The sequence below is a fragment of the Dendrobates tinctorius genome, unplaced genomic scaffold, assembly GCF_039654945.1.
Source record: "Dendrobates tinctorius isolate UK_male_01 unplaced genomic scaffold, ASM3965494v1 ptg000143l, whole genome shotgun sequence".
Taxonomy (NCBI): Eukaryota; Metazoa; Chordata; class Amphibia; order Anura; family Dendrobatidae; genus Dendrobates; species Dendrobates tinctorius.
The window spans coordinates 43855271-43869240 of record NW_027361810.1 but is presented as its reverse complement, the minus strand read 5'-3'; the positions used below and the strand labels follow the sequence as shown (position 1 = coordinate 43869240).

The following is a 13970-nucleotide window of genomic DNA, read 5'->3' as shown; positions in this document are numbered from 1 at the left end:
GACCCTGAGGGGATCCGGCCACAACATCAGACCCTGAGTGGCCCCACTCACAAAATCGGACCCTGAGGGGCCCTACCCACAAAATCGGACCCTGAGGGGCCCCAACCACAAAATCGGACCCTGACGGGCCCCGGCCACAAAATCGGACCCTGAGGGGCCCCGGCCACAAAATCGGACCCTGAGGGGCCCCGGCCACAAAATCGGACCCTGAGGGGCCCCGGCCACAAAATCGGACCCTGAGGGGCCCCTGCCACAAAATCGGACCCTGAGGGACCCCACCTACAAAATTGAACCCTGAGGGGCCCCAACCACAAAATCGGATCCTGAGGGGCCCCAACCACAAAATCGGACCCTGAGGGGCCCCACCCACAAAATTGGACCCTCAGGGGCCCCGGCCATAAAATCGGACCCTGAGGGACCCTGGCCACAAAATCAGATCCTGAGGGACCCCAACCACAAAATCGGACCCTGAGAGGCTCCGGCCGCAAAATCGGACCCTGAGGGGCCCCAACCACAAAATCGGACCCTGAGAGGCACCGGCCACAAAATCGGACCCTGAGGGGCCCCGGACACAAAATCGGACCCTGAGGGGCCCCGGCCACAAAATCGGACCCTGAGTGGCCCAACCCACAAAATCAGACCCTGAGGGGCCCCACCCTCAAAATCAGACCCTGAGGGGCCCCGGCCACAAAATCAGACCCTGAGGGGCCCCTGCCACAAAATCGGACCCTGAGGGGCCCCACTCACAAAATCAGACCCTGAGGGGCCCCACCCACAAAATCAGACCCTGAGGGGCCCCACCCACAAAATCAGACCCTGAGGGGCCACACCCACAAAATTGGACCCTGAGGGGCCACACCCACAAAATCGGAGCCTGAGGGATCCCCGCCAACAATTCAAGCCCTGAGGAGCCCAGGCCAAGGAATCAGATCCTGAGGCGCCCCACCCACCAAATCAGACCCTGAGGCAAAAGTGGCCCCTGAGAGGCACTCACAGTTAAAACGGATCCTGAGTTGAAAGTCTTGCAGGGGCAACAGGCAAGTCTCTCTTAAAAGGGCAGCCCGGGCACCATTTCAAACCACTATCTGTACTTCCTTCAGGAAATACACATCTAGTTATTATTATTCAGTTGATTTTCCGCAATTAATGCGGCCCGAACCGCTACACGCACAGACTCCGTTGAGGTGTCGTTTCGAAGCCAGCGTCCACAAGTGGTGTGCTAAGTATTTTTCGTGTCGATCGGATTTGTAGTTTTTGGGCAATTTGCGTTTGAAAAAACATTTTCCTCAATGCATTTCAATGGGAAAATGTTGCCATAGGGAAAACATGCCCTGAGGCGATTCAAATGGCAGTTAAGCTCATTGATATGCGCAGGCACACCCAGTTACTATGCCAATGCCTACGAACTTTTCATGACCCCTCCAGGACAGAGTTTCTGGCAGATAATATCAGCTCTTAAAGCGAAACCCACAGTACAAATGCAAATCTAGCTTCATCACATGACGCATGCCCCTGAGAGAGAATGTGCGCCAAAGTTGATTTAGAAGCCCAGTGCGCCAAACTGGCTCTTAAACGGCCGACGCGCCTAAGTGATTCTTAAAGGGCCGGCGCACAGAAATGAGTCTTAAAGGGCCGGCGCGCCAAATCGAAAACTGAGTGACCCCAGGCTCCAAATCGGAGGCTGATCGACCCTGGCCTCCAAATCGGAGGCTGAGCCACCCTGGCCTCCAAATCGGACCCAGAGTGGCCCCGCCCACCAAATCGGACCCTGAGGGGCCCAGCCCACCAAATCAGACCCTGAGGGGCCCCACCCACCAAATCGGACGTTGAGGGGCCCCGCCCACCTAATCAGACCCTGAGGGGCCCCGCCCACCAAATCGGACACTGAGGGGCCCACAGGCCAAAGTGGCCCCTGAGAGGCACCCACAGTTAAAACAGATCCTGAATTGAAAGTCTTGCAGGGGCAGCAGGCAAGTCTCTCTTAAAGGGGCAGCCAGGGCACCATTTCAAAGTACTATCTGTACTTCGTTCAGGAAATACACATCTAGTTTATTATTATCATTCTACTTCTTCTCTGCGTTTTCTGCAATTAACGCGACCTGAACCGCTCGGCGCAGAGACCCCGTTTAGGCCGCGTTTCGAAGCCCTCGGTGGGGACAGGTGTGCTTTGAATTTTTGGAGTCCATCCGATTTGTAGGGATTTTTTTTAAATCGCATTTTAAGCAAAAATGTTCCCATAGGAATTAATGGTGACCTTTCCATGACCCCCAACTGACATGGATTGAAGCCACAGCGCAGGTGCGGTGACCTTACAAAGATGGCAGCTATGCAAATGCAGCTTCTACACATGACCCGTATTAGCTAATAGAAGCTGACAGATCGCTGATTCAAGGTCTTAAAGGTGCAGCGCGCCAATGGCTTCTGAAAAGCCCCACCCAGTGATGGCTAACCTTGGCACTCCAGCTGTTGTAAAACTACAACTCCCAGCATGCCCTTGCAACCTGCAGCAGTTGAGGCAGCAGTTGAGGCATGCTGGGAGTTGTAGTTCTCCAACAGCTGGAGTGCCAAGGTTCGCCATCACTGCAGTCGGACGCCAAAGTGGCTTTAGAAGCCCAGTGTGCCAAAATGGCCCCTGAGGGGCCCGGAGCGCCAAAGTGGCCCCCGAGGCAAAGTGGATACCGAGGTGCCAAATGTGCCAAAGTGGTTACCGAGGTGCCAAAGTGGCTACCAAGTGGCCAAAGTGGCTACCGAGGTGCAGAATGTGCCAAAGTGGCTACCGAGGGGCCGAATGTGCCAAAGTGGCTACCGAGGGGCCAAAGTGGCTAACGAGGGGCCGAATGTGCCAAAGTGGTTACCGAGGTGCCAAAGTGGCTACCAAGTGGCCAAAGCGTCTATCGAGGTGCCAAAGTGGCTACCGAGGTGCCGAATGTGCCAAAGTGGCTACCAAGTGGACAAAGTGGCTACCGAGGTGCCAAATGCGCCAAAGTGGCTACCAAGTGGCCAAAGTGGCTACAGAGGTGCTGAATGTGTCAAAGTGGCTGCCAAGTGGCCAAAGTGGCTACCGAGGTGCCAAATGTGCTAAAGTGGCTACCAAGTGGCCAAAGTTGCTACCAAGTGGCAAAAGTGGCTACCGAGGTGCCGAATGTGCCAAAGTGGCTGCCAAGTGGCCAAAGTGGCTACTGAGGTGCCAAAGTGTCTACCAAGTGGCCAAAGTGGCAACCGAGGGGCCGAATGTGCCAAAGTGGCTAACAAGGGGCCAAAGTGGCTACAGAGGGGCCAAATGTGCAAAAGTAGCTACCAAGTGGCCAAAGTGGCTACCAAGTGGCTACCGAGGTGCAAATGTGCTAAAGTGGCTACCAAGTGGCCAAAGTGGCTACCGAGGTGCCGAATGTGCCAAAGTGGCTACCAAATGGCCAAAGTGGCTACTGAGGGGCCGAATGTGCCAAAGTGGCAACCGAGGGGCCGAATGTGCCAAAGTGGCTACCAAGGGGCCAAAGTGGCTACCAAGTGGCCAAAGTGGTTACAGAGGTGCCGAATGTGCCAAAGTGGCTACCAAGTGGCCAAAGTGGCTACCAAGGTGCCGAATGTGCCAAAGTGGCTACCGAGGGGCCGAATGTGCCAAAGTGGCTACCAAGTGGCCAACGTGGCTACCGAGGTGCCGAATGTGCAAAAGTGGCTACCAAGTGGCCAAAGTGGCTACCAAGTGGCTACCGAGGTGCCAAATGTGCTAAAGTGGCTACCAAGTGGCCAAAGTGGCTACCAAGGTGCCGAATGTGCCAAAGTGGCTACCAAGTGGCCAAAGTGGTTACAGAGGTGCCGAATGTGCTAAAGTGGCTACCAAGTGGCCAAAGTGGCTACCAAGGTGCCGACTGTGCCAAAGTGGCTACCAAGTGGCCAAAGTGGCTACCGAGGGGCCGAATGTGCCAAAGTGACTACCGAGGGGCCAAAGTGGCTACCAAGTGGCCAAAGTGGTTACAGAGGTGCCGAATGTGCCAAAGTGGCTACCGAGGTGCCGAATGTGCCAAAGTGGCTACCAAGTGGCCAAAGTGGCTACCGAGGTGCCAAATGTGCCAAAGTGGCTACCAAGTGGCCAAAGTGGCTACCGAGGTGCCGAATGTGCTAAAGTGGCTACCAAGTGGCCAAAGTGGCTACCTAGTGGCCAAAGTGGCTACCAAGGTGCCAAATGTGCCAAAGTGGCTACCAAGTGGCCAAAGTGGCTACCGAGGTGTCGAATGTGCCAAAGTGGCTACCAAGTGGCTTCATATACAACCCATCCCAGGTTGTGCCATCACTATACACAACATTCATATTCTAACTTTACTTTCTTACAGTCGACACCTGTTACACTGCTGTAAAGCTGGCAGCGCTGTTCAAGCACCATGTATTTCCTTCAGGAAATGCACATTTAGTTTCACAATGCTCTTTTTTCATGTGGATTACGGGCAGAATCTGCCTGAAAAAAATAAACTCTGTACACACATGGCCTTAAAAGTGTTTTCCAATTTCAGAAAACCTCTTTCCTCAAGGGTTTGTTAAAAAAAACAAAAAACTTGATTTAGTCACCCTCCTCCAGTCCAGCGCTGAGTCTCTGCACTGCAGCCAATCAGTGAGCTCAGCCTGAGTTGACAGCAGAAGCCACAGAGCTGATTGGTTGCAATGCAGATAGTAACAGACTCCGAAAGCAACAGCGGAGACTCAGCGCTGGACCTGGGGAGGATGGCAGTGGTTTCTAAAAAACCCTTTCTGAGCCTGTTTGGATGCAGGTGCTGGCGATATAAAATGCATGGAACAATTTTTTAGCTGCTAATCTGCTTCACAGCTAAAATTGGTGAGTAGTCACAGTCTAAATTACACTGCAAAGACCCCACATTTACCAAAACTGCCTAAGGCTATGTTCACACTAGGCATTTTTGCTGCCTTTTTTAATGCGTATTTTCAGCCGCATTTGACTTTACCAGCTATGTCTATGAGATTTCAGAAATCTCATGCACACACATTGTTTTTTCTGTCATCAGTATTTTGTGCTTTGCATGGTTTTTTGGACACAGAGCATGTCACTTCTGTCAGCGTTTTTCACCCATTGACATGAATGAGTGGTGAAAAAATGCTGGAAAAAAAAAGCACCAAAAACACAGGTATTAGGTTTTGTTTGCTGTGGTTTGTGTAAAACCTGATTCTATGGAATAGGACTTTTTTTTTCAACACTAAACTTTATCAGCATGCACAAGAGAGAAAACTAGCATGCAAAAACACAGCAAAAAACGTACAAAAATCACAATGAAAACAAAGGAAAACATGCTTTTTTCTGCAGCTTCTTTCCAGGTTTTGCTACAGAAAAAAATGCTGAGAAAAAAGCTAGTGTGAACTCACCCATAGGCTGTGTTCACACGTTGCAGTTGTTTTAATGCAGATTTTAAGCTGCTGGTTTTACAGTGCCAGCAAAGCCTATGAGGGTATGTGCACACGGAGTTTTTTGGCTCTGCGGATTTTGTAGTAAAAACCGCAGATAACGGTTTATTTGCGGTTTTGCCTGCGGTTTTACACCTCATAATCGATGAGGTGTGAATCCGCAGCGGTTCTGCACAAAAGAATTGACATGCTGCGGATTGTAAACCACAGCAAAACCGCGCGGAAAAATCCGCAGCATGTGCACAGCATTTTCCAGTTTACCATTGAAAACAATGGTACTGTACAACGCACCTAAATCTGCTGCGGATCTGCAGCAGAATCAGCACCGTGTGCACATACCCTGAGGTTTCAGAAATCTCATGCACACAGCTTGTTTTTTTTTTCTGACTGATTTGGAAAACGGCTACCTTTTTGCATGTCACTTCTTTCAGCGTTTTTTTTTTCTGCACATTTGCAGCATTTTTTCACCCATAGGAAACAATGTATAAGTGCAAAAATGCAGCAAAAAAAATTAAATAAATAAATAAAAAGTGAGTATCTGGTTTTGCTGCATTTTTGGTGCAAAAACCTTAAGGAAGTTCTAAGCATGATTATTAGAGGCACTAAACTTTAGTAGCATGCACACGAGACATCAAAAATGCAGCAAATGCATTTTTGTAAGCAGGTTCTTTACTGCTAACAGAGCAGGTTTTGCCTGTAGAAAAAAAACCCCAGCAAAAATGCAACATGTGAACAAAGCCCAAGAGTAAAACAGGTATTGTTGTTTACAGCAACCAATCACAGCTCAGCTTTCATTTAATTTACAGTTGGAAAATTGATCCTGCACTGTGATTGGTTGCTTTTGGCAACAGTGCCAGTTTTATAGTTAGTTCTCCTCCAGCCCAAATATTACTGGTCTTATTATATAGGCCAGGCGTGCTGAGCCTTGTAGTTCTACACCTGCCACTCTCCCAGAACACTGCACAGTTCTGCATCGGTGACACCCAACTGCCTGCATAAGACATTGTACTCTGCTGCCTGCACAAAGTAGTGCAGAGAGCACCGCTATGCGCAGGTCATGCCCCTGATACGTGGTGCGCTCCATCCTCCGGAAAGAAGGCCCGGACGGAAACAAGGTGGAACGCACTGCGCTCCACTTACCGGAAGTGCGGGTTGGAACGCATGTGCGCTCCAACAACCAGAAACACGCCCGTCACCAGATACTACTGGATACAAGCCAAGCGTCGACGGCGCCTGAAATAACAGTCACTTTTACCTAAAATAACCACCGTGACCTCCCTGGGAACCGGAAGTGGGGACTATGGTAGCCTCATTATAATTGGAGACTCTCGGGGCACAGCTGTACGTCTCCCACCATTGCGCACTCCTATCTGGAGCCCCTGATGAGGGGCAAGAGGCGGAACGCGTAGGGACGAGGGACACAATACTGGGAACCAATATACCACATAAGGAACCTGTGCTGCTTCCCAGAGTGTTTCTCCATGAATTCCCTGGGACCAGTGACGAGGCCGAATACTCTCACCAGAGCGCCCGATTTTCTATTACACGGTGTCTTATGCGCATTCTGCCCCGTGATCACTGCGCGATCCATCCGGGCACAGAACTATGGCCGAGTCACGGGGAGGGTCTGCCATTACACTGATCCTAAGCAATGTGAGGGTCCGCCATTACAGCGATCCTAAGCAATGTGAGGGTCCGCCATTACAGCGATCCTAAGCACTGTGAGGGTCCGCCATTACACCGATCCTAAGCACTGCGAGGCCTGTTGTGCCCCACCAGCATTGTTTCGTCAGGGCATGTTGCATCCTGTCGGCACCGTTTCCTCAGGGCCTGTTGTGCCGCACCGGCATTGTTTCTTCAGGGCCTGTTGCGCCCCGTCGGCACCATTTCCTCAGGGCCTGTTGCGCTCCACCTGCATTGTTTCTTCAGGGCCTGTTGCGCCCTGTCGGCACCGTTTCCTCAGGGCCTGTTGGGCCCCGCCGGCATTGTTTCTTCAGGGCCTGTTGCGCCCTGTCGGCACCGTTTCCTCAGGGCCTGTTGCGCCCCACCGGCATTGTTTCTTCAGGGCCTGTTGCACCCTGTTGGCACTGTTTCCTCAGGTCCTGTTGTGCCCCACCGGCATTGTTTCTTCAGGGCCTGTTGCTCCCCGTCGGCACCGTCTCCACAGGGCCTGTTGCGCCCCACCGGCATTGTTTCTTCAGGGCCTGTTGCGCCCTGTCAGCACCGTTTCCTCAGGGCCTGTTGTGCCCCACCGGCATTGTTTCTTCAGGGCCTGTTACGCTCCACCAGTATAGTTTCTTCAGGGCCCGACGAGCCCAAACGTTCCCGGAAGATCGAGGCGTCAAGGTAGCCGTATCAACGACCTCTAAGCGGCCGCATCTGCAATCCTGAGCGACGCATGGAAGGATAAGTGGACTCTTGAAAATACGTGTTATAGTTTGGCCATAGTCTGGCTTCCGTCACCCGGACAAGCTGGGTTACTCGCAGTTACACAAAAAGCACCGCTTAGTTCATTGAGTCCCTGCGAGGACAGATTGCTTGTTCCCCCGTTTTGTCTGTTCAGTATAGCCCTAGTGGCTTCAATTTATAAAAGTTCATTGTACAAGTCATACCCTGTCTCGTCACTGCATCCTGAGAACCTGCTAGAACCCTACATGTCTGTGGCCTGGTAATCAATCCGTCAAGGCTGGCATAGCTCCTGTAGTTGCAGTTTCTGGTTGCGGTTATACATCTACTCTGGTCCAATTCAAAAGGCAGCGCTGATTACGTTGGACATGGTGCCGTCTGAAACCTATTGTGTATGCCTCACCTATGGTCTGCTGGGTTTTATATATGCCTCCCTGGTTGTGGAGCTCTTGGACGGTGTCTATGAACATCAGTCCCCTGCAGTTCCCCCGGATCCACCTGGCTGAGTAATATCCCACTGCTGCCATCAAATGTGAAGCCATGTGGGTTAGTGGATGCTCTTGTCCACTGGTCCGAGATCGCATGGGCTCATCCCACTGAACGCCCACTCTCCTATTCCGGTGGGCAGAGTACTACTCAGACAACACAGGGTGAAGGTAAAACAGTGTGGCAATACTTTATTGAACCAACAACAGACAATAACATATAGAAGAGTCCCAGCAAATACCCAAGATGGTGCAAATTATAGAGTCTCACTTTTCCGTTGGCTCGCCGGGATTAGAGCATCTGTGACTTCGGGATTAGAGCAGCTGTGACTTTAAGTCCATCTAGTTCAACCCATATCCTAACCTAACCTGCCCTAACATGTTGATCCAGAGGAAGGCAAAAAAATCCCATGTGGCAAACAGTAAGCTCCACATTGGAGAAAAAAATCCCTTCCCGACTCCACATTCGGCAATCAGACTAGTTCCCTGGATCAACGCCCTATCAAGGAATCTAGTATATATACCCTGTAACATTATACTTTTCAAGAAAGGCATCCAGTCCCCTCCTAAATTTTAGTAATTTGTGCTCTAATACGACGTTTCAGTCGCCGTGGCTGCATGTCTCACGGCTGTTAGGCAGTCACAACACATGGAGGGAGTGTCTATCAAGCAACTATCAGAGTTCGCTCGCTCATCACTAATAGCAAATAATAACCTGCAGCAAAATACAACTCGAGTCAACATTCTGACTCATACAAACAATAGTCTATGTCTCTTGACCGACTGAAAAAAGACAAGTCTGGCATAATTAAGATTAAATGCTGTGTCGTCACAGCATATGTACAGTATATACATACAATATATATATAAATATGGATACATATTGTCTGCGTATATTTGCTTTTTATAACAAAAGTGTTAATATATTATTTCTATCAATTGACAAAATGCAGAATAAAGTTTAATGAATATTTTCTTTATTAATAATAGGATAAAATGATAATGGAGGGAGAAAACCAGGAACTGAATCAATAGATGAAATCATAGTCCGATAGACAGCCGGGGTCAGATGCCAGGTGATCAGTATGGATACCACGGAGCCTGGTTAGAGGCCATAGATGTCCAGTATGGATACCGCGGAGCCTGGTGACAGAGGCCATACATGTCCAGGTAGAGATGTGACAAAAGGACACAGCTAGATGATGAAGATCCTTCTATACTTCTCCAGCAGTGATGGTGGATCTGCTGGACTTCAGGGCGCTGGATGTGGAGGTTTCCCATCTTTTAGATGTCTGTAGGGGAGCGGCAACAACATGTAAACACATGGGCAGCCCTGGATAATCCACGCCGGCAGGATGATAAGATCCGGCGGAAGATGGAACCTATGAGAAGAGAAGTAAATGCAATGTAAGTGATGGGACTCCATACAACATGATACTTCTGTGGGGTCACAGTGGCCGGACAGCAGAGGAATCTCATCACACAGAGGTCAAGGATCATCGTCAGCCATCATACATGTGACAATCCCATCACCAACAGATGACACATGAATCCTTCTCACTGACTGACATCACACAACATGGACATGATTCTCAATCTCACCTCTTCTCTTTTTCCCCTTTTTTAGTTTTTCTGGGCTTTCTTGCTCTGCATTCAAATTTATTGCAGATTTTCTTTTCTCGATGTTTGATGCTTGGGGACACTCTGGATGGGACTTTGAATTCTCATTGTTCATCGTGATGGTAGTGATGGTGCAGAGCTAAATAAGGGCAAAAAGAAGATATGAAATACTTTTTTTACTTTGAGAGGTCTTTTTTTTACATATTCTGGATTTATTGGTCATATATTCACTTTAGAAAGCCTTTCAGAGGATGACGTAAAATTTTGGAAGTCAAGGTCCTTGTCCTCACTTGTGTCCTCTTCATTCTCTGAGGCCATAAGCATGTCTCTTTGAGCGTGATCTACAAGACATAGGTAATGAAATGTTATGAGAGGTTGTGGATATAGCACAGTCACAATTCATCCCCAAACCGGATGGCACATATTAAGGAAGATGAGACAAACAGCAACTTAGCCTGGATGATGTCTCCTTCTACTTACTGATAAAGAGGCTGGTGTCCACATCTGACACAAGATGAGGAATATACATTGGCTTCTGATTTAGAAGATTATCAAAATCTAATTTTTTCACGAATGGATGATCCTTAATCTCAAATGCTCCACCTGGAAAAGAAAAACAAAAGTGATGAGGACATTGTCAGACACTGCTTGATATCTGAACAGTTTATCCTAATCTGAACTAATGATGTAACCGAGCCAACATGAAGGAAATAGAAAGAAAGTCACAGTATGGAGAACTAGAAATAGGCGAGCAGAAAGCGAAGTGCTGACCCTCATGGACATGAACAATTTGTCCTCAGTGTAATAAGTAAATATTAATACTATTATATCTGTTACCTGTCCCAAGTCTTTGCTCAGGATTTTTTTTGAGCAGCTCAGTGATGAGGTTCTTAGACTTACGGGGTGGACAGCGTTCGTAATTCCAAGGTATTTTTCCTGTTATATAGAGAGTTACAGAAAATAAAACGTTTGTATTTGACTGTAAGATACAGCAATGGAAATAACTAAACCAATGTAACCAGTCAAAGCAAAGATCGGATCATTCTACTTACCCATGACAATCATTCTTTTAAGCTCAGGTATGAAATCTCCATCAAATGGTAAAGATCCCACCAGAAATTCATAGAGGATGATCCCCATTGACCACCAGTCAACAGGTCTTCCGTAGTCTTTCTTCAGGATGACCTCTGGGGCCATGTAATGCAGGGTACCACAATTCTAGAAACCAACAGAATATCCAGATGAGAGGTGATGAAACTAATTATTAAGACAAGTTCTCACCATTAAATACACAATGACAGAAGATAAAATAGAAGTGGAGAAGTTCTCCAGGAATGAAAAACGTAGAGAAGAGACAATAGTGGTGAGATATGTAAAGAACAAGCTAAGTTCCAGTAAGTGATGCCAACCTCAAGGTCCTTGAACTCTCTGGAGATGTCCTTCGCTGATTGCTTATAGGTGTTGGTTTTTGGTATCATGACACCAATTTTTGAAAGCCCAAAATCGGTGACTTTAATGTGCCCAGCAGTTGTAATCAGGAGGCTGTGAAAGAGAAGAAGGTTTTAGGCTCACAGATCGTGTGATCATAAATGATAACTCCCCTCTTTATTACACTATAGGGGGCACTTACTTGTGCGGTTTCAGGTCTCGGTGCACCACACCATAGCTGTGCAGGTATTCCACAGCAAGAACTGTTTCTGCAAAGTACAGGCGGGCCAATGGGATAGATAAAGGGCCCCTGGTGCTCAGAAGGGACCCACAGTCTCCACCTATAGAAGAAAGGAAATATGAGCGGTGAGAGGTTTATAGAGCAGATCACCAAGATGCATCATGAGAAGTGAGCTGAGACATCGGAGCAGGAGAGAATATATACAGATTTAATGCATATATAGAGCACAGAATATTGGTCTGAGGTCACGGTGAAATGTCGTCCATATACAGTGATGCCACAACTGGTCTACAGCTAGAGACGTGCTCAGTGCGGACATACAGCGACATCACACATCAATGACTTTCCGTAATATCTACAGTAAATGCTCGGTGGGGATGCAACCATCCACGTGGACAAGTCCTAACAATATGAGTCATAAGATGTCCGCAGACATAGGCTGAATATAATATATGTACATGTCCTACCTCCGACATACTCCATGACCATACACAGGTGAGATCTAGTAGGGAAGGAGCAGAGCATGGAGGCCACAAAGGGACTATCAGCGAAGGTCATGATGTCCCTCTCCAGAAAGGCCGCGTCCACATCTTCTTCAGTTTCCAGGTTCTTCTTCGCCATTTTCTTCATAGCGAAGATCTGCTGTGAGTGTTTGTGCTGCACTAAGTAGGCAGCCCTGGAGAGAAGAAGAATCCATGGTTAATAATGAGCCCTATAACAATCCGGCTATAGAATTCATTGGACAAGACAGTGATGTGGACTCAGATCATGTCCCTATGATAACACTGCATGGCAGAGCACAGACGCTGAAGCCATGTCATAGGGAACCCTGAGAAATGAGGATGATGCCAACAGAAATCTCACCCAAAACATCCGCCGCTGATCAGTTTGGATGTCTCGAAGTCGCTCATATGCGGTTTTCTCGCCGGGATCAATGATTCCAAGTTCTATAATAGAAGAAGCAGAAATGATGTTAAGATCTAGAAGCTGCTGGAGAAAAGCTCCAGATGCAGAAACGTCTCGTCCTACATCGTGTCCCAGCTGATGTGCACTGATCCGATGTAGGTGTAGCATTGGTGGGGCTGATGGATTGGTCCCTGACACTCCAAGGGTTATATGTATTTGTTGTTCATGTGTGTGATAAATGGATGATACCCACTGGGGCTACAGCTAGCTGAGACAGGGTTAACTGTAGTGGCTGTTCCAGTTGGGAGGGGGAACTGAGAGTTAGTGGCAAGTCCATGAAGTGACAGTCAGTGTGTGAACAGCAGTGAATGAAGTAGCAGGCCTAGGACAAGAGGCTGCTAGGGACAGCGTGGGACTAATACTCGGGGAAGTCATTTGCCGAAAATACCTTTCCATGTGATTCCTTTTATGAATGTGGGTGGGGTTATATACAGGAAGCAGCAAATAAATGGTGTGGGCGGGATTATACACAGAGAGCTGCCAATCACTGGTGTGAGTGGGGTTAGACACAGGACGCAGCCAATCACTAGTGTGGGTGCGATTTTACAGAACTCAGCGTTCAGGGCATTGCCAGATCTGCAGCAGAGAATATAGTGTAAGGTAATGGACTCATGGCTGGAATCAGGATTTCTGCCTCTACATCATGCTGCTCTCAGATGTGAAGTAAATACCTGCTGACAGATTCCTTATAATATAACTGCTATTATCTCCCCCAGAATAGAGATGGCCCCTGGTTACATGGGGATAATCCTGGACGCGTCTTTCACCCCCATGATCAGTGACGCGCAGACATCTCCCTCTATGATACTTACAGTGGCAGGCACGTGGATCTCCGGAATCTCACAGGTCACATTCTCAGGATCTGGCAGCTCAGGGGTTTCTACAATAGAGATAAAATGTATCAGACGCCATTAATCCCACAGACATAATCCAGCGACATCAGGGAGGAATGACGAGACGTCTGTAGGTGGGATTAATCCTGGTTATATGGGGGCTCTGAGTATGGGGACGGGCCACGCAGCCATAGAGAAATGTGCTGTCAGTAATGGAGGACCCCGATCACTACATGAGGAGCCCCCCACCCTCGCTGCACATGTGAGTAATGGCAAGAGAGCTGGAGCAGAGCCGGAATATGCAAATTAGCCTGGAAGTGCAGTGGGGCATGTCCTTGCACTCGCACTCTTCTGCCACGCCCCCAGTGCACTTTCATCCTACTTTGCATTTGACTTCTACCTCCCATTTCTCCTGACCAGCACATTGGAGACCATAAACCGTCCGCTCCAGTCCTCCCACTGCTCCACATGTGACATGGCTGCCCGGTTCCCATCACACAGAGGAGAAAGAGTAAATGTGACATTGTCCCTGTCCTGTAGAATATCCGGATATTTCCGGTAGACGGTCGTGTGATCGGCTCA

General features: G+C 48.6%; 1 protein-coding gene across 1 annotated transcript; it reads right to left on the bottom strand.

Moving 5' to 3' along the window:
- Positions 1-10680: 10680 nt before the first annotated feature.
- On the bottom strand, positions 10681-12253 carry LOC141049112 (microtubule-associated serine/threonine-protein kinase 3-like). The gene is made up of 4 exons (XM_073545244.1): positions 12057-12253; positions 11551-11689; positions 11330-11462; positions 10681-11138 (listed from the first exon to the last, which is right to left on the bottom strand). Exons 1-4 carry the CDS (start codon positions 12217-12219, stop codon positions 10965-10967), a joined length of 609 nt encoding a protein of 202 aa, XP_073401345.1. The 5' UTR covers positions 12220-12253; the 3' UTR covers positions 10681-10964.
- Between the last annotated feature and the right edge of the window lie 1717 nt (positions 12254-13970).

What these genes read in the sequence shown, in the direction of transcription:
- LOC141049112 (XM_073545244.1), bottom strand. Translation starts at nt 12,219, where the DNA reads ATGAAGAAAATGGCGAAGAAGAACCTGGAAACTGAAGAAGATGTGGAC. An exon ending in GGTCATGGAGTATGTCGGAG is followed by an intron (nt 11,690 to 12,056) that starts GTAGGACATGTA and finishes TTTCTTCTATAG; the next exon opens with GTGGAGACTGTGGGTCCCTT. An exon ending in CGAGACCTGAAACCGCACAA is followed by an intron (nt 11,463 to 11,550) that starts GTAAGTGCCCCC and finishes TCTCTTTCACAG; the next exon opens with CCTCCTGATTACAACTGCTG.